A 19,056-nucleotide genomic window follows, 5' to 3' on the forward strand; every position below is an offset into this window, starting at 1 on the left:
CCATGAAAAACAAACCCAAACCACAATTTAACCTCTAAAAAAAGGTGCTTATAAATGTAGGTGTTTATGCCAAATTACACCCTGCAAAATTTTAAAATTAAATACATAACAAAATGGGGTGTAGAAAAATAATAGCCTATATATAACCCGAACTCTGAATAGATCTGGTCTGTGTTCTTACAGACTATATCCAACAGAGTTAGAACGTCACTGGCCAAGTACAGTCTACAATAATCCCACCCATTTTTACAATCCCCCTTAGACCACACCTTCTTAGCAAACTCGCACTCCTCGGCAGTGCATTCACTGTTGGTCAGTGAATTGTAAAAAGCTTCAATTGGAGGTAGTTTCACCTCGCTTAAGCGAGCGCCAGAACAGTAATAATCGTATGCGTATATACCTTTGCAGGTCAACGGGTCATACATTTCACTGTCTTGAAAGTGCTGTTCAAGCAAGGGAAAGCTATCAAAATTGTCGCTTTTTTGCACATGAATTAATTAACTCCATACCTTGGGAAAAAAAATAAAAGAATATACAAAACAGATTTTATTCCAGCACATATGCCCATTATACACAGCCTGCCAATTCAGCTCGAGAAGCAACAACTTCTCAGCCGATTTGTGAATAATGTTGTAGATAAATGAACTATTTACCCATGGACAATCTACTCCCCCTCCCTCCCTCTGCATACGTGCCAGTGCCGGTAAAATAAATTTTAAGTCATAATTGGAATTATGAATAAAATCAGGGATAAAAAACTGCTGGCTAACATTTAAGTTACACGAGTGATGCGCAGCCCCCCTAACAGGACGGCCCTCAAAAGATTTGACATGCCAAAAATAGTTAGTGTCTCTACAGGATCCTCTCCCCCCTCTTTTCCCTTTAGCCCCTGTCTCCCCCGCTGCCCACTACCCCGTAACAACCCACCCTATGTTTTTTTTTTTAATCTCGAGACGATCCTCTGCAGACAACACCATTGGATAATGGGTATTTCTCAAACGATAAATAGCACCATTAGGCTTGCCAATCAGTTTAATCACTTCCTTGACCTTGCACTCCTCCTCCTACATTGTTTCAACTATTTCTAACAATCGCATGGTTTAGAATTATCTCTTTGCGCGTGGGCGTAGGACACTGCAATAGCCTGATGTTCTTTGACTCGGTTTGGAGATTGGGGATCATTCATCTCCACCAGCTTCGCTTCACAATCCAAAGATATTTTGTTGCACTGGAGAAAGGTGTTTTGAAAATTTTTAAAGCGTAGAATGGCCCTATCCCCTGAAACCGTTTCCACTGTCTGATATCCGTGTCGTCTACAATGCTTCATGTGATTTCGCAACTTTAGTTCAGTCCAAAATCTAGAGAGGCATGTTGGACAGTAGAAACGAGTCCCCCTTTTCATACCCTCCCCCAGAACTCTACTGCTGTCAGTGATATGGTTAAAATGACAAAGTACGTTCTTTTCTAGAGTCGGCTAGTATGAAACCAACCCCCCGTTTTTATCACACTAATTAGAGGGACCCCGTAGTGTAAAAACTACATACAACTTCTTAGAACGGGTCCCGGCACCAAAGTAATTGACAGATAGTAGCCTGATAATGTAACTCGTTATATTGACCTTCGCACTTACAAACATGTCAATGTCTCTATGTCTTACTTGGTATTTTCCTTCTAGGCAATAAAAATCTACAACTGGGAAATCGGACCCTTCCTTTCGATGTACAGCCCACTTGTCTAAATTCTTCTTGGTAGCGTCATCTGCTAGAGGCAGAAATGCTGATATGAGGAAAGCATATCGGAAACACTTTTGATCTGTTTCAAAACAAATCCGCTGGACACCTTGAAAACCTTCTAGATCTGGATTATAATTTAAAACTGTATCCCTTTCATACCCCCCACCTGTCCCACATCTTAAAATAAACTATTTCTTTAATTTACATATATTTAGACTTAAATTTTTAAAAAAAAGAACTAGAGATCCACTACCGTTTTCGTTATAGTTCTCGAGATGTGATATAATTTGATCCACCCAATCTATGAAAACACCCTCAAAATTTTCTAAATTTGAATAAACCAAACGCATCTTGGAATGTACAAAATGATAGTAAACCTCACTTTTTCCCTCATTTAAATAAAACACTTTTAAAACAATCGAGAACTGAATTAAATCCATACCTCCCCACAACTGAATTTGATTCTCCAGAAGTGCAAAAATTTTATCTACATATGCATGTACAATCTCTATAGGGTCAAAAACAAATTTTCCTCCCATAAGTGTATTAAAAGGATCACCAATCATCGCAGTGTAAACAAATAGATTATGTAATATTGGGGTAGTCAACTGACAATCGTGGAGAGTTTGACCCCCCTCCCCCTCTTGGAGAGGTCGCCTTCCTTCCCAGTTGGCAAATCTATGTCGAGAGTACTCCCAGGCCTTCGATGGAAGGTTTGAACTGCTAAGTTACTATTTGGGGAACTAATGTCACATCAATCCACCGACAAAAACATCAAACAGCAACAGAGTATTTGGACTAAACAATGATTAGTCTGAATTTTAATTATCTAAATGACCCTGGACAAATGCGATATTATCAATACTAAAAAACAATTACTTACAAGGACATCCATGTTAAAGGGTATTTCAAGGGAATTAGCATGCTATTCATTGATGGTAAATGTTTCATGGTCGTAGATCTCAATCGCCACGTCCTCTCCGTTTCCGCCTGACATGCAGGGGGGAAATGATGAGTTTGGGACCAGGCCAACCTATAAATGAAAAATTGCTTATTTTCAAAGTGTTCAAGTCACCCCATACTATTTTTAAAAAATTTGGAGTATTATTGACTTATTTTTTTTAAAACGTATTTAGTAGTAGTAGTAGTAGCATTATGCACATCGTAGATCTTGGTTAATTTAATGTTCCCCTCATATATTTACAGTCTTAAAGTTCAAATTTCAAAATTAATATATTATATTTGAAATCTAACACGTCACTTTACATAGAATTGACATTTTTAATTTGTTCAAACACCTCCACCTCGTCCCCATTTCCACGCTTAAACCCCCCCCCTAGAGCCGGGCCTCGCGGTACGTCCCGGGGGCGCGTCCTGCATTGCTGCCCGGGGCCCGTCCTGGCCTCCGCACTGGCCCCACCTTAAAATAATATATTTAAAATATAAATAAAAAAAGAGTAGGTTTTTATTTTGTTAAAACAATTCATCCAAATAAAATTTCATACTAATACTCTTTATCTGCTTAGGAAAAAAAAACATGATTTGAAAAGGATAGCCATCTTCTGTCATAATAGACAACTCATTCAGATATAAAGTTTTTTTTAATAATATTTGTAGAGGCAAGGCGAACCATTCGTTTATATCGCAATAGATATTATCAAACCTTACTATGATCAGAATATACTGCCTCTTTTGGCTTCACTAATCTAATTTATCCAAAGGGTGACTGCAAGCACTTGCCGTGATTAAAAAGGGAGAACATTATATTTCCATTGAAGGGAAAAAATCTTTCAATAGTCCCGCTGAGATATACTTTTACACAGTGTTCGAATATGTTTCATGTAGAAAAGGAATATAAAAGTTGGAAGAAATTGAGAGATATTTCTATATGAAACGTATGATAAAATTACTTACATTTGCATACCCCAGCTGCACTTGAGCATCGGAAGGACCAGATAGTGCATGTTGGATGGCCACTTCCCGACCTTGCATTAGTGGGGCGGCTCTTGAATGACCAGGCAACGTATGATGAAAGGTGGACGGGCCGGTGGCGTTACATTCTTGTACAGATGATTGCACTTGTTTTGGAGGCTTCGGCCAGCTACCATATTGCCGGACAGTAGCCTTCGCATGGCCCGCATTATTAACCCTCGCTTTCTTAGCTGGTGTTGGCAATTGTCATTCTTCAAAATTTTCCTTAAAAAGAAGAGACAAAATTAGTGTTTAAATAACTTTCCCCTTTTTTACAGAAAGAAAGTTATTAACAACGATTTTGTTTAGAAAAGTATTGTATTTAGTAAAGCAAAAAACCCATATTCTCTCCCCCTAAATTTAGGAAAATTAACCCACCCTAAGTCTACCCTCTCATTGAGTTAATCATGTGTTTTATTCAAGCGAAAGCCATATCTTACTACTTTTTATTCAAATGTTATAGCTAAAATCACTAAATGGTGAAGAAGCAATTAAGGTAAGAAACAATTATCTTTTCTATTTTATCACTATTAAAAGTGCTAACCCCCTCCCCAGCAAAAAATCCTGGATTCACGCTCCCCTCCCGGGAATATAAAAGAAACTTTATCGAAAGAAAGCTTGAAAATAATCTGTTTCTCTTCTCCAAAATAGCACATTGCGTCTGCGCCTAATTATTACAATTGCCTCAAAGTGTTTTAATTTTGACGGAGAAACAGTTCCTTTTGACTTTGGCTGCTGCGTTCGTAAACACATAGGAAAAAGGGTCAGAGCTAATTATAGGCCTCGCGCCGGAGAGCCTTGTGTCAAACCAGAGCGGGTTAATAACAACAGTGACGTAAGTCAATGGTCGCTTTTAGCTAGGATATATAACACTTAAAATTGCATAAATTTAACGAAGTGATAATTATTTATTTTTGAGAGTGTTTTGTTGTAACACAGTGCGGGGGGGGGGTAGGTGTTGAGGGTAAAAGAAAATATTTTATTTATTTAATTTTGACGGTGAAACAGTTCCTTTTGACTGTGGATGCTGCGTTCGGAAACACATACGAAAAGGGGTGACAGCTAATTTTAACCTCGCGGAGAGCATTATATCAAAACCAGGTTAGGTTAATAACAACAGTGACGGAAGTCAATGATCGCTTTTAGCTAGGATATAGACACTTAAAATTGCATAAATTTAACGAAAGAAAATTATTTCTTTTTGCTAGAATTAAGGTCGTAAACAGAGGGGGAAGGAAGGATGGGGTTTACGTAACGAAAAAAGAGCGTATTTTACACTTTTTATCGAGTATAAACATCATATAGGGACGTTTTTATAGGGGGGGGGTTTTACCCAAATATAGTAGAGGGTGACCACGGAAAACAATTTTATTTTGAAAATAAAAAATAAAAACAGAACTTACATTGCTAATTGTGGCGGCCAAGGCTTCAAGTTCATCAATAATTTCATGTGTTCTATCCATTGTGTTCTGGAACTTTCTGATAATTTAATCACATTGCATGCCCGTTATATACGAAATCTCAAGGGTGAATTGTTATGTAACAGGGGAATCATATGTAACCAGTCCTCTGATTGGCTGAGAAGGGGGATGTAACCGACTCGCTGATTGGCTGAGAAGGATGCATGTACTTCCGGTTTCCTATTCCAGGACACCTTGACATTCATCCCTAGCATGCACTTGTCCAAAACAACAATAATAAATAAATCCCTCAGGCCTAAAGATTAAAGAAACCATAATGTTTCTTAATTCAATTTTGTTCCTTTCTGGTGTTTATCCCATTCTTGGGCGAAAAAATACCCGGTCATTACGTTCTTATTATTTTCGGTTCTCGCGTTTTCTACTGTATTTGCCTCCATGGTACCGGAACCGTAACCTTGTTTCAGTTTTTGGGCTTCCAGATATAACTGAAAAGCTAGTTGAGCTTGCTGACAAACTCCCCCAGACAGTGAAGGCTCTCCCAGCTCATCATGGGTTTGTACGCCTCCTTCACTGATTTAGTGTCTTTACTGTGTATTTAGTCGATTTGTATGTATTTTTTCTTTTCTTTTATTTATACTCCGCTTTTGTTACCTTAGCGGGTTAAAAATAAATTATTATTATTATTATTTGGATTCAAATAATGGACAACAAGAAGGAAAGTCATATTTTACCCATTTAAGGTCATATTTGCTCCATAAAGGCATCCTATGTCTTTATCTATGTCTTTTGTTTCTTTTATTAGTTTATATATGTCTTTTGTTTATGTTGTTGTCTAGGATGTTGAATATGATGTTGTCTCTGTTAATATTTCTCTATGTTGTGTTCTGTTTTTGTTGTTACTGTAATGTATATCAGATGAAAATGTTAAGAATGTGTTTTAGATGGTTCACATTTGTTAAAATGAGCCCTTAGGGGCTGGGGGGGTGGTAGAAAGGCAACAGAACAATCAAATAATTTAGAATATATATAAAATAGCAAGGAGCCTTTAGGATTCATTTATAGATTTAAGGAGGGACCCAAGGCCTCTTGTGAGTACTCTTGATCAGATATGATAATATGAAATTTTTAGAGAAGAGGAACGGGGAAATTTTCTTGGTAAAATATTTAGATAAAAAAAAAAAAAAACACGTCCGTAAATTTTTTTGAGCAAAAAAAAAAAAATTTAAAATTTTCTAATTTATTTTCCCCGGTGGTAATGGAACTGTAAACCGGTCTCAGTTTTTGGGCTTCCAGATATAATTGAAAAGCTTGTTGGGCTTGGTGACATAATCCCCCAGACAGTGAAGGCTCTCCCAGCTCATCATGGGTTTGTCCGCCTCCGTCTTTAATTTCGTGCTTTTACTGTGTATTTGCTGTGCTTTTACTGCGTATTTAGTGTTTTATTGTGTATTACTGTGTATTTAGTCGCTTTGTATGCATTTTTTGTTCTTTCTTATATCTATACTCCGCTTTTGTTAATTTAGCGGGTTAAAAATAAATTATTATTATTATTATTAATTCCCCCACTCGTGAATCAATAATTACCCCTAGCGATTATGTAAATCAAGTTTACAGGCTAGGTTCACCTAAAGATCAAAGAAGCCATGTTTGTTTCTTAATTCCCCCCTCGTGAATCAATAATTTCCCGTAACGATTTTGTAAATCCAAGTGAGAAAATTCCTGTTTTTTCGTTCTCACTGAGAAAACCATAAAACAGACCTGAATTGCTGTTGACATCCATAAATGTGACAAAGTTCCTGTTTTTCAAATTCTCACTGACAAAAACCATTAAAAATCCATGAAAAACATCAAATAAATCGACCAACACACATAACCATCCAAGAAAACATCCATAAATGTGACAAAATTCCTGTTTTTTCATTCTCATTGACAAAAAACATAAACCACGTGGTTCTCGTGCTCATATATGGTGTTAAAAAAAGTTGTAGGTGGCAGCAGGGGTGAGGGGTCGGGGCTTTAGGGTCACTTCTACTCTAATCAAGTAATTTAATGAATTTCTATACCTTTATATATTTGTTTTTTTATATATTTATAGGGATGCAAAAGATGGCTAGACCCGGAAGATGCTCCCCTAACAGGATTCAAGTGGCGTGGAGGATGTGAACGTGAAACGACTGGAATTATTGTCTGGTCGGAAATTTTCATGATTAAGACCCCAGAGGGAGAGGTAAAAGTTTCTTTTTCATATATTTATAATTTAAAACCTGAACTCTTGTGTAGCCAAAGCACCTTCTTTTTCCTTTCTCTAACCAGATGGGCTGCAACGGATTTACGGCGGTAGAAATGGGAATTACGTATTTCATAATGACGAAACATAAGTCGAGATGTAACGAATCAAACAAATTGAAAATGATAGCGATGTTGATTGGGTTTTGGATTTTGACATGGATATGGTCATCAATTCCTACCATACTTTTGAGACCGCTTCTAATTTAAGGCTCATTTAGATGTCATGACGTCAAGAAAATGCTCAAATTGTATGCAGTAAGAAGACAAGTGATAGTGAGAATCTATATATAGAAGCCTTCCACGTGCCAAGTACCGGGGCCCGGCTGCGAAGTCACCGGCGGCTTCGCAGATATTATATTATATAAATAACTGTTGCGTTCGAAATTCAACAATTTTATGTATGCTATGCTTGACATCATATAAGAAAATGCTTATCTGATGCCATATATAGTACTGGGAGCACGATGACTTCACCTGCCGGGCCCCCGCACTCGGCAAGCAGTAGGCTTCTATATATAGATTCTCACTGTCACTTGTCTTCTAAACGCAGATAATTTGAGCATTTTCTTGATGTCATGAAATCCAAATGCACCTTAAATTAGAAGTGGTGCCTTTGTAAAAGTACATTTTTTTTTATTGGACCTTTAACTTTTGTCTCGCCTTGTCTTTTGCCATTATGAAAGACATATTGCCGAGCCTTTGTTTCTTTCAATTGTTCAGGTGATGGGACAAGAACTTCTTTTTCTTTCAACGATTTATCTAGTCAAGGTTTTTGATTTTCAAAGGCATGGAAGGCATCGACGACCACCTTTGTTTCTTCTAATTGTTCAGGTGGTGGGACAAAAACTTCTTCTTTTGCCTTGGCTTGTCTTTTTGTCATTATCAACGACGTATCGCTGAACATTTTGTTTTCTTTCAGTTGTTCAGGTGGTGGAACAAAAACCTTTTTCTTCCAACGATTTATCCAGTCCATATTTTTGATTTTCAAATGTATGGTAGGTATTGAAGACCTTATCCATGTCAAAATCCAAAAACCAATCATCATCTCAATCATTTTCAATTTGTTTTGTTTGTTTTACTTCGGCTTATCTTTCGTCATTATGAAATACATATTGCCAAACCTTTTTTTTCACAAAGGTATGATAGGCATTAATGACCTTAACCATATCAAAATCCCAAACCCAAACATCATCACTATCATTTTCAATTTTGTCACGTTTTGATTCTCTCTGTCCAGGTTGATTTCCATTTATTCGCTCAAATGTACGGTGTCGCTTGTCTTCTAACCGCGTGTGATTTTGCTCTTCATTTTCATTTTTGACTTGCTCACATGCTCGGTGTCGCATGTCTTCTAACCGTATGTCTTTGCTCTTCGTTTTAATTTTTGACATGCCGCCGCTGTTCTTCAAACCGTGTGTATATTTGTTCTTCATTTTCATTCTTGATTTGCTCACATGCTCGGTGTTGCGTGTGGTCTAACTGTGTGTGTCTTTGCTCTTCATTCTTATTTTTACACACAGCGCCACTTTTCTTCTAACCGCGTGTGTCTTTGCTCTTCATTTTCATTTTTAACACGCTCTGATTGTCGTTTTTGCATATATTCTAACCAACCGTGTCTCTACTCTTCATTTTCAATTTTGAAACGTATTTAGATTTTGACTGTATTATACTGCATTACACATCTGTGAAAATGTATCAGTTGATTTCGGTATTTCTGTAACCCTATGGAAAATGTACATTGTCAACAAAATTGACGCAATACACCTTTTGATTTGCGGAAAGAGATGAACAATTTTTAAGACGATTAGATTAACATAATTCTAGGCGTGATCGCCCGGATTTATATCTTGCCAGCTGAGTAATAAAACATTTTTTTCCAAACCTAGTTTATTAAATACATTATAAGACCACACTGGCTATACATGACAAAAGAAACTAATAGAGGAATGAAAATATCTGAAAAGTTTTAAGGTATAGTACAGATGACTTACAAAAATCACGAAAATAGAACTACTACTAACAACTCGCTGTAACATAAAGCCACCTGAGGCCAATCAGAGATACGTTTTATCAAGAAAATTTAATATTTGTACTGTGTTGTTAGTTTCTACTTAACCGGTTCAAACAATCATATTTTAATTTCACTGTTCTTAGTCCTTTGAAGCTTATTGCATAGGAATAGTTTGAAGACAGAAAGAAGGAAAGATTTGGAAGAAAGCTTCTTTCATTAAAGATTGGTTAATGAAAAAGATTTCATTAAAGTTTCTTAATTTTTGTTAGTTTCTACTTAACCAGCTTTTACAATCATATTTTAGTTTCACTGTTTTTGTTTTTTTGGTACTTTGGTACTTTGAATCATCCTGCATAGGAATAGTTTGAAGGTAGAATGAATGAAATCTTCAGAGGACAGCTACTTTCACTAAAGATTGACATTCTGATTCTTTTTAATACTTACTGATTCAAACAATCATATTTCAGTTTCACTGTCCTTGTTACTTTGAATTATTCTGCATAGGAATAGTTTGAAGGTAGAAAGAATGAATGGTTCAGAGGACAGCTATTTTCACTAAAGATTGACATCCTGATTCTTTCTAGTGTTTTAATATTTGAATTGTGTTATTAATTTCTACTTAACCGGTTCAAACAATCATATTTTAATTTTACTGTCCTTCTTACTTTGAATCATTCTGCATAGAAATAGTTTGCAGACTGAAAGAAAGAAAGGTTTTGAAGAAACTTCTTTCATTAAAGATTGGTTTCAGGATTTTTCTTAATTTTTGTTAGTTTCTACTTAACCAGCTCATACAATACTATTTTAATTGAGGTAGTGGAAACATGTCACCTCTTACTTTGCTCCTTGTGTTTGAGAAATTTATTTCAATATTCAAAAAAAATGTTACTTCATTTTTAAAACGGTATCCTAGAGCTAATCATGATATATAAGTCGTAGAAGGAGATGGAAAAGAAGCTAAAACATGTTTAGTGCCTAAAAAATATATTCAACAAACAACAAATATTTGGAAAAATATACATATTAACATATTAAAAAAAAGGAATTAACCCATTTGATAGAAGGAGCAGGAGTTTAGATATTTGGATATCTGATGCATTTTTCCATGTTAGGTATCTTTTCAGGTACCCATTGAGCAAAAATCTAACTTCATCTTCCAGATCATGAACTGAATGCAGGTATTATTCACATTTGAAGTCTTCTAAGTTGAATAATGGTATGTCTTCTTTCTAATACTTAACTGACTCAAACAATCATATTTTAGTTTCATTGTCCTTGTTACTTTGAATTATTCTGCATAGGAATAGTTTGAAGGTAGAAAGAAGGAATGGTTCAGAGGACAGCTACTTTCACTAAAGATTGACATCCTGATTCTTTCTAGTTTTTAAATATTTGAATTGTGTTATTAATTTCTACTTAACCGGTTCAAGCAATCATATTTTAATTTTACTGTCCTTCTTACTTTGAATCATTCTGCATAGAAATAGTTTGCAGACTGAAAGAAAGAAAGGTTTTGAAGAAACTTCTTTCATTAAAGATTGGCTTCATGATTTTTCTTAATTTTTGTTAGTTTCTACTTAACCAGCTCATACAATCCTATTTTAATTGAGGTAGTGAAAAGATGTCACCTATCACTCTGCCCCTTGTGTTTGAGAAATTTATTTCAATTTTCAAAAATAATGTTACTTCATATTTCAAACGGTATCCTAGAGCTAAACATGATATATAAATCATAGAAGGAGATGGAAAGTAAGCTAAAACATGTTTAGTGCTTAAAAAATATATTCAACAAACAAAAAATATATGGAAAAATATACATATTTACATATTAAAAAAAAGAAATTAACCCATTGATAGAAGGAGCAGGAGTTTAGATCTTTGGATATCTGATGCATTTTTCCGTGTCAGGTATCTTTTCAGGTACCCATTGAGCAAAATATCTAACTTCATCTTCCAGATCATGAACTGAATGCAGGTATTATTCACATTTGAAGTCTTCTAACTGGAATAATTGGATACCTTTATCATATTTACCTAGTAAGAGCTTATCAGTCGGCACATTTCCCTTGTCATAAACAGCTTGCACACTGAAAAAACTGTATATTTCCTGAAATTCCTCTTGTACATGTTTTTTTTTCATAATCATTTTCATTACGTGGTCTTATGGGTTTACCGTAACAGCTGTGTCGATGTATAAAATTGAATGTTGGATACTATCTTTTTTATCGTACTTAAGCATGTGGTATTAAACCATTTTACGTTCTATTTATAGCTATAAATTTCACGGAGTTGTTTATGTAGCAACAAGACATCTACATCAAAAACAACACCAGTCGAGGAATATTTCAGTTCAATATATTCTGTATCAATCACAACAGACATTATTATAGCTGAATAAAGGGTTTAATTAAATAAATATGTAACGTTTCTGCCACTCTAGAAAATATAACACACTCTTAGAACAATTCATTTTCACTTAAAAAAAAAATAAGATGCAAGTCTTTATCCTTCCAATGTGTCAAAATTACTGATTTAATCCATACAATAAACTACGTAGTTTCAATAACTAGCCATAGAGTACCATTCAGACAGTCTTGTAGTGTCTATGTGCAAGCAAAGAGCACAAACGACGTATGTGCATAAATTTACAAATATAGGAGGGATATGATAAAATAATGTCGTTTGAAAGGTGTTGCTTAGTACTGGAGATCTACATAAAGTCAAAATAAATAAAGTAATGCCTATCCTAAGTTACAAAGTGATATCCCATATAAGGGAAAACGTATAATAATTTCTTTTTAAAACTATTGCTTAGTATTGGGATATGCTCTGACTTTTGTATAAGTTCTTTTAACCTATCTCAGCTTATAATATATCCCCTATCAGTCTACTAGAAGTATCTTTATCTCTGAAAATTCCTCTTCTTACATCTCAGAATTTTTAATAAACATTCTAAACGTTTGACTTGCTAGCGTACCCTAACAAAATGAAATATAAAAATGTAATGCATAAAATATTTTTATTGAAATAATGAAATGTAGAATATTAACATAAAAATCTATTACATACATTATTATACATTGTTAATATAATTGACCAATTTCGAAAGTTTTGAATCTGTTCCATAGAATAATTCATCGTGTTCTCTCTTGATACTAAAGTTACTCTTTTCTTTTAGTTCATAACCAGTAGAATAATCATTAATTCATTTTGAGTCATACACAATTTTTACAGGGGTGTCACCTGCAGGTTCAATATGTGTTGCATCTTTGATATTATTAGGTTCATTGACTATACGATCAATAGTAGCAACAATGTTCACATGCACTTTATTTTACGTCAATTCATTTTTATATTCATTAGTAATATCGTCTGCCAATGTCCTTTTTATTTGACCTGTGATATCACTGTCTATTGTCACATTATTTTTACACAGATAACAATTCTGGCAAGTAGACATGATATGGTTTATAATAATGCTAGAAGAGCATGCCTGTCTTCTTTTTACCTTCTGTTGAATACTAATACCAGAAAGATGGCTATAGGATCTATCGATAGGTAACGTATTACCAGAACCATAAGCAAGAAGTTGCCCCGCATCGTCAACTGTTATTATTATGTTGGCATTCTCTTTGAGCATTATCATCTTTGGATATCTCACTCTCGTATATCCACCATCACCATTGTAGAATGCTTTTGGTACTCCAAAGAAATCTAAACTCTCGCTGTCCTGACAACGCATGCACACATTTTCGATAGCGTAGCCACTTTTAACTTTTTCACAGATCAAATACTTCTCTTTTTCATCGATGAATGCAACGGTGACTTAAGAATGCGTACACACTTTTCTCGAATAATTCATTTTCACTTTTTAAATATGATGCAGGTGTTTATCCTTCCAATATGTGAAAATTAAGGATTTAATACATGCAATAAACCAGGTAATGTCGATAACCTACCATAGAGTACCACTGGGACATGCGCGTAGGGTTTATGAGCAGCCAAAGAGTGCACTTGATAAATCCGCATTAATAAAAGAATAATTTTCCAAGTCCAAGAAAATCCAAGTCAGAAAAAGAAAAAAAGAATAGTGCTACTACTTCTGAATTTTCCTCAAAGAAGAGAAAACTACTTACAGCCTTCAAACTATTCCTATGCAAAATGATTCAAAGTACCCAGGAAAGGTAAATTAAAATATGATTGTTAGAACCAGTTAAGTAGAAACTAACAACACAATTCAAATATTAAAAAATTAGAAAAAATCCAGATGACAATCTTTAGTGAAAGTAGCTGTCCTCGGAAGCTTTCCTTTTTTCTACCTTTAAACTATTCCCATGCAAAATGAATCATAGTACTAAGGACAATTAAATTAAAAAATTATTGTATGAGCCGGTTAAGTAGAAACTAACAAAAACATTCCAATATTAAAAAATTAAGAAAAATCTGGAAGTCAATCTTTAATGAAAGAAGCTTTCTTCCAAACCTTTCCTTCTTTCTCTGTTCAAACTATTCCTATGCAGAATTATTCAAAGTACCAAGGAGAGTGAAATTAAAATATAGTTTTTTGAACCCGTTAAGTAGAAACCAACAACACAATTCAAATATTAAAATTAGAAAGAATCAGGATGTCGATCTTAAGTGAAAGTAGCTGTCCTCTGAAGCTTTCTTTCTTTCTAGCCTCAAACTATTCCTATGCAGAATGATTCAAAGCATCAAGGACAGTAAAATTAAAATAACAATGTGTGTGCTCGTCAAGTTGAAACTAACAAAAACATTCAAATATTAAAAAATTAAGAAAAATCAGGAAACCAATCTTTAATAAAATAAGCTTTCTTCCAAACCTTTTCTTCTTTCTGCCTTCCAACTATTCCTATGCAAAATGATTCAAAGTAAGAAGGATAGTAAAATTAAAATATGATTGTTTGAACCAGTTAAGTAGAAACTAACAACACAATTAAAATATTAAAAAATTAGAAAGAATCAGAATGCCAATCTTTAGTGAATATAGCTGTCCTCTGAAGCTTTCCTTCTTTCTACCTTCAAACTATTCCTATGCAGAATGATTCAAAGTAGCAATGACAGTGAAATTAAAATATGATTGTATAAGCTGGTTAAGTCGAAACTAACAATCATTCAAATCACTTTGAATGCTTCAAAGTACTAAGGACAGTGAAATTAAAATATGATTGTTATAACTGGTTAAGTAGAAGCTAACAAAAAAATTCAAATATTAAAAAATTAAGAAGAATCAGGATGTCAATCTTTAGTGAAAGTAGCTGTCCTCTGAACCGCTCCTTCTTTCTACCTTCAAACTATTCCTATGCAGAATGATTCAAAGTACTAAAGACAGTATAATTAAAATATGATAGTTTGAACCGGTTAAGTAGAAACTAACAACACAATTCAAATTTAAATTTTTTTGATAAAACATATCTCTGATTGACATCAGGTGGCTTCATGTTACAGCAAGTTATTAATAGTAGTTCTATTTTTGTGTTTTATAAGTTATTTGAACTATACCTTAAACATTTTCAGATATTTTCTTGATGAATCGCACCTTTGTTTCCCTCAGGTGGCTTAGAAGTGCAGTGAGTTGTTAGTAGTAGTTGTATTTTCACCCTTTTTTTGTAAGGCATTCATACTATACTTTAAACATGTTTAGATATTTTCTTGATAAAACGTATCTTTATTGACCTCAGGTGTCTTTATATTACAGTGAGTTGTTAGTAGTAGTTCTATTGTCATGTGTTTTGCTAGCCATTTATACTATACAATGAACATTTTCAGATGTTTTCTTGATAAAACGTGTGGGTTATTTTACCCAGGGATGTCACATCATCACTTAGGATGGGCATTATTTTATTAATTTTGAATTTATACATATCCCCAATAATAAGCAACACCTTTCAAACGACATTCTTCTATCATTTTCCTCATATATTTTTAAATTTATGCATATACGTCATTTGTACTCTATGCTTGCACATAGACACTGCAAGACCGTCCGAATGGTACTCTATGGCTAGTTATCGACACTACGTAGTCTATTGTATAGATTAAATCAGTAATTTTCACACCTTGGAAGTATAAACACCTGCATCTTTTTTTTTTTAAGTGAAAATAAATTATTCTAAGAGTGTATTATATTTTCTAAAGTGGCAGAAACGTTATATATTTATTTAATTAAACCCTTTATTCAGATATAATAAAGTTTGGTGTGATTGACTCAGAATATATTGGACTGAAACATTCCTCAACTGGTGTTATTTTCGAAGCGGCTTTCTTGTTGCTAGATGAACAACGCCGTGAAGTTTATAGCTATAAATGGAACATCAAATACAATATGTTTAAGTATAAAAAAAACATGGTGTCCAACATTAAATTTTATAAATCGAAACGGCTGTTACGGTAAACCCATAAGACCACGTAATGAAAATGATTATGAAAAAAAAACATGTACAAGAGGAATTTCAGGAAATATACAGTTTTTTCAGTGTGCAAGCTCTTTATGTTAAGAGAAACGTGCCGACTGATAAGCTCTTACTAGGAAAATGTGATAAAGACATACCATTATTCAACTTAGAAGACTTCAAATGTGAATAATACCTGCATTCAGTTCATGATCTGAAAGATGAAGTTAGATATTTTGCTCAATGGGTACCTGAAAAGATACCTGACACGGAAAAATGCATCAGATATCCAAAGATCTAAACTCCTGCTCCTTCTATCAATGGGTTAATTCCTTTTTTTTAATATGTAAATATGTATATTTTTCCATATATTTTTTGTTTGTTGAATATATTTTTTAAGCAATAAACATGTTTTAGCTTATTTTCCATTTCCATCTACGACTTATACATCATGTTTAGCTCTAGGATACCGTTTGAAACATGAAGTAACATTATTTTTTGAAACTTGAAATAAATTTCTCAAACACAAGGAGCAAAGTGAGAGGTGACATCTTTTCACTACCTCAATTAAAATAGGATTGTATGAGCTGGTTAAGTAGAAACTAACAAAAATTAAGAAAAATCATGAAGCCAATCTTTAATGAAAGAAGTTTCTTCAAAACCTTTCTTTCTTTCAGTCTGCAAACTATTTCTATGCAGAATGATTCAAAGTAAGAAGGACAGTAAAATTAAAATATGATTGCTTGAACCGGTTAAGTAGAAATTAATAACACAATTCAAATATTTAAAAACTAGAAAGAATCAGGATGTCAATCATTAGTGAAAGCAGATTTCCTCTTAACCATTCCTTCTTTCTATCTTCAAACTATCCCTATGCAGAATAACTCAATGTACCAAGGACAGTAAAATTAAAATAAGATTGTTTGAGTCAGTTAAATATTAGAAAGAATCAGAATGTCAATCTTTAGTGAAAGTAGCTGTCCTCTGAAGCTTTCATTCATTCTACCTTCAAACTATTCCTATGCAGGATGATTCAAATTACCAACTACAGTGAAACTAAAATATGATTGTATGAGCTGGTTAAGTAGAAACTAACAAAAATTAAGAAACATCATGAAACCAATCTTTAATGAAAGAAGCTTTCTTCAAAATATTTCCTTCTTTCTGTCTTCAAACTATTCCTATGCAATATACTTCAAAGCACTAAGAACAGTGAAATTAAAATATGATTGTTTGAACCGGTTAAGTAGAAACTAACAACACAGTACAAATATTAAATTTTCATGATAAAACATATCTGTGATTGGCCTCAGGTGGCTTTATGATACAGCGAGTTGTTAGTAGTAGTTCTATTTTCGTGTTTTTTGTAAGTCATTTGTACTATACCTTAAAAATTTTCAGATGTTTTCCTTCCTCTCTTAGTTTCTTTTGTCATGTATAGCCAGTGTGGTCTTATAATGTATTTAATAAACTAGGTTTGGAAAAAAATGTTTTATTACTCAGCTGGCAAGATATAAATCCGGGCGATCACGCCTAGAATTATGTTAATCTAATCGTCTTAAAAATGGTTCATCGCTTTCCGCAAATCAAAAGGTGTATTGCGTCAATTTTGTTGACACTGCAAATTTTCCATAGGGTTACAGAAATAGCGAAATCAACTGGTACATTTTCACTGATGTGTAATGCAGTATACTACAGTCAAAATCTAAATACGTTTCAAAATTGAAAATGAAGAGCAGAGACACGGTTGGTTAGAATATATGCAAAAACGACAATCAGAGCGTGTTAAAAATGAAAATGAAGAGCAGACACACGCGGTTAGAAGAAAAGTGGCGCTGTGTGTAAAAATAAGAATGAAGAGCAAAGACACACACAGTTAGACCACACGCAACACCAAGCATGTGAGCAAATCAAGAATGAAAATGAAGAACAAATATATACACGGTTGGAAAAACAGCAGTGGCATGTCAAATATGAAAATGAAAAACAAAGACACACGGTTAGAAGACATGCGACAACGAGCATGTGAGCAAGTCAAAAATGAAAATGAAGAGCAAAATCACACGCGGTTAGAAGACAAGCGACACCGTACATTTGAGCGAATAAATGGAAATCAACCTGGACAGAGAGAATCAAAACGTGACAAAATTGAAAATTATAGTGATGATGATTGGGTTTGGGATTTTGACATGGTTAAGGTCATTAATGCCTATCATACCTTTGTGAAAAAAAAGGTTTGGCAATATGTATTTCATAATGACGAAAGATAAGCCGAAGTAAAACAAACAAAACAAATTGAAAATGATAGCGATGATGATTAGGTTTTGGATTTTGACATGGATAAGGTCTTCAATACCTACCATACATTTGAAAATCAAAAATATGGACTGGATAAATCGTTGGAAGAAAAAGGTTTTTGTTCCACCACCTGAACAACTGAAAGAAAACAAAATTTTCAGCGATACGTCGTTCAGAATGACAAAAAGACAAGCCAAGGCAAAAGAAGAAGTTTTAGTCCCACCACCTGAACAATTAAAAGAAATAAAGGTGGTCTTCGATGCCTTCAATACCTTTGAAAATCAAAAACCTGGACTAGATAAATCGTTGATAGAAAAAGAAGTTTTTGTCCCACCACCTGAACAATTGAAAGAAACAAAGGCTCGGCGATATGTCTTTCATAAAGACAAAAGACAAGCCGAGACAAAAGTTAAAGGTCCAACAAAAAAAAATCTACTTTTACAAAGGCACCAATTCTAATTTAAGGTGCATTTGGATGTCATGACATCAAGAAAATGTGCCAAAAAACAGAAAAGAAAAAGAAACCAACGAAAATCGAACCTTTCAAAGTTTACCTTACAACGCCAGAACAAAAACTAAACAAGAACCAGGTTGGACTCAATGAAAAAGGAATCTACCAAGATGATTGAGTAAATAATTCTTTGTTTTGCTACAGCCTTAGCTGGCTTACAAACTCGTTCATCATTTGATGTGCAAATAGGTTCTCTCAAAATATACCAGGCGACAGTATTAGCTGAAGCAAAACAAAGGATTATTGCTCAATCATCTTGGTAGATTCCTTTTTCATTGATTTTTCCGTCAGATAGAACTGTGTAACGAGATTTTCATCATATGCCTATCGTGTAAATCTAGGCTAAAATTTCCTAGAAGTATAGGTCTGAAGTCACTCCCGTTCGTATTCATTATGCTTAGAAACATCTCTG

The 19,056-nt window shown here is 34.1% G+C and overlaps 1 protein-coding gene across 1 annotated transcript in view; it reads left to right on the forward strand.

Annotated features, from left to right (window-relative positions):
* The window catches only part of LOC148951544 (atlastin-2-like), a 137,520-nt gene that overhangs the window by 57,952 nt on the left and 60,512 nt on the right, over positions 1–19,056 (forward strand). Inside the window, exon 3 of the mRNA XM_089091047.1 lies at positions 7,221–7,352. Within this exon, the coding sequence (XP_088947173.1) occupies positions 7,221–7,352 (132 nt within the window). The remainder of the gene's footprint in view (positions 1–7,220; positions 7,353–19,056) is intronic.

The sequence above is a fragment of the Artemia sp. Qi Xiang Cuo genome, chromosome 6, assembly GCF_049724085.1.
Source record: "Artemia sp. Qi Xiang Cuo chromosome 6, ASM4972408v1, whole genome shotgun sequence".
NCBI lineage: Eukaryota > Metazoa > Arthropoda > Branchiopoda > Anostraca > Artemiidae > Artemia > Artemia sp. Qi Xiang Cuo.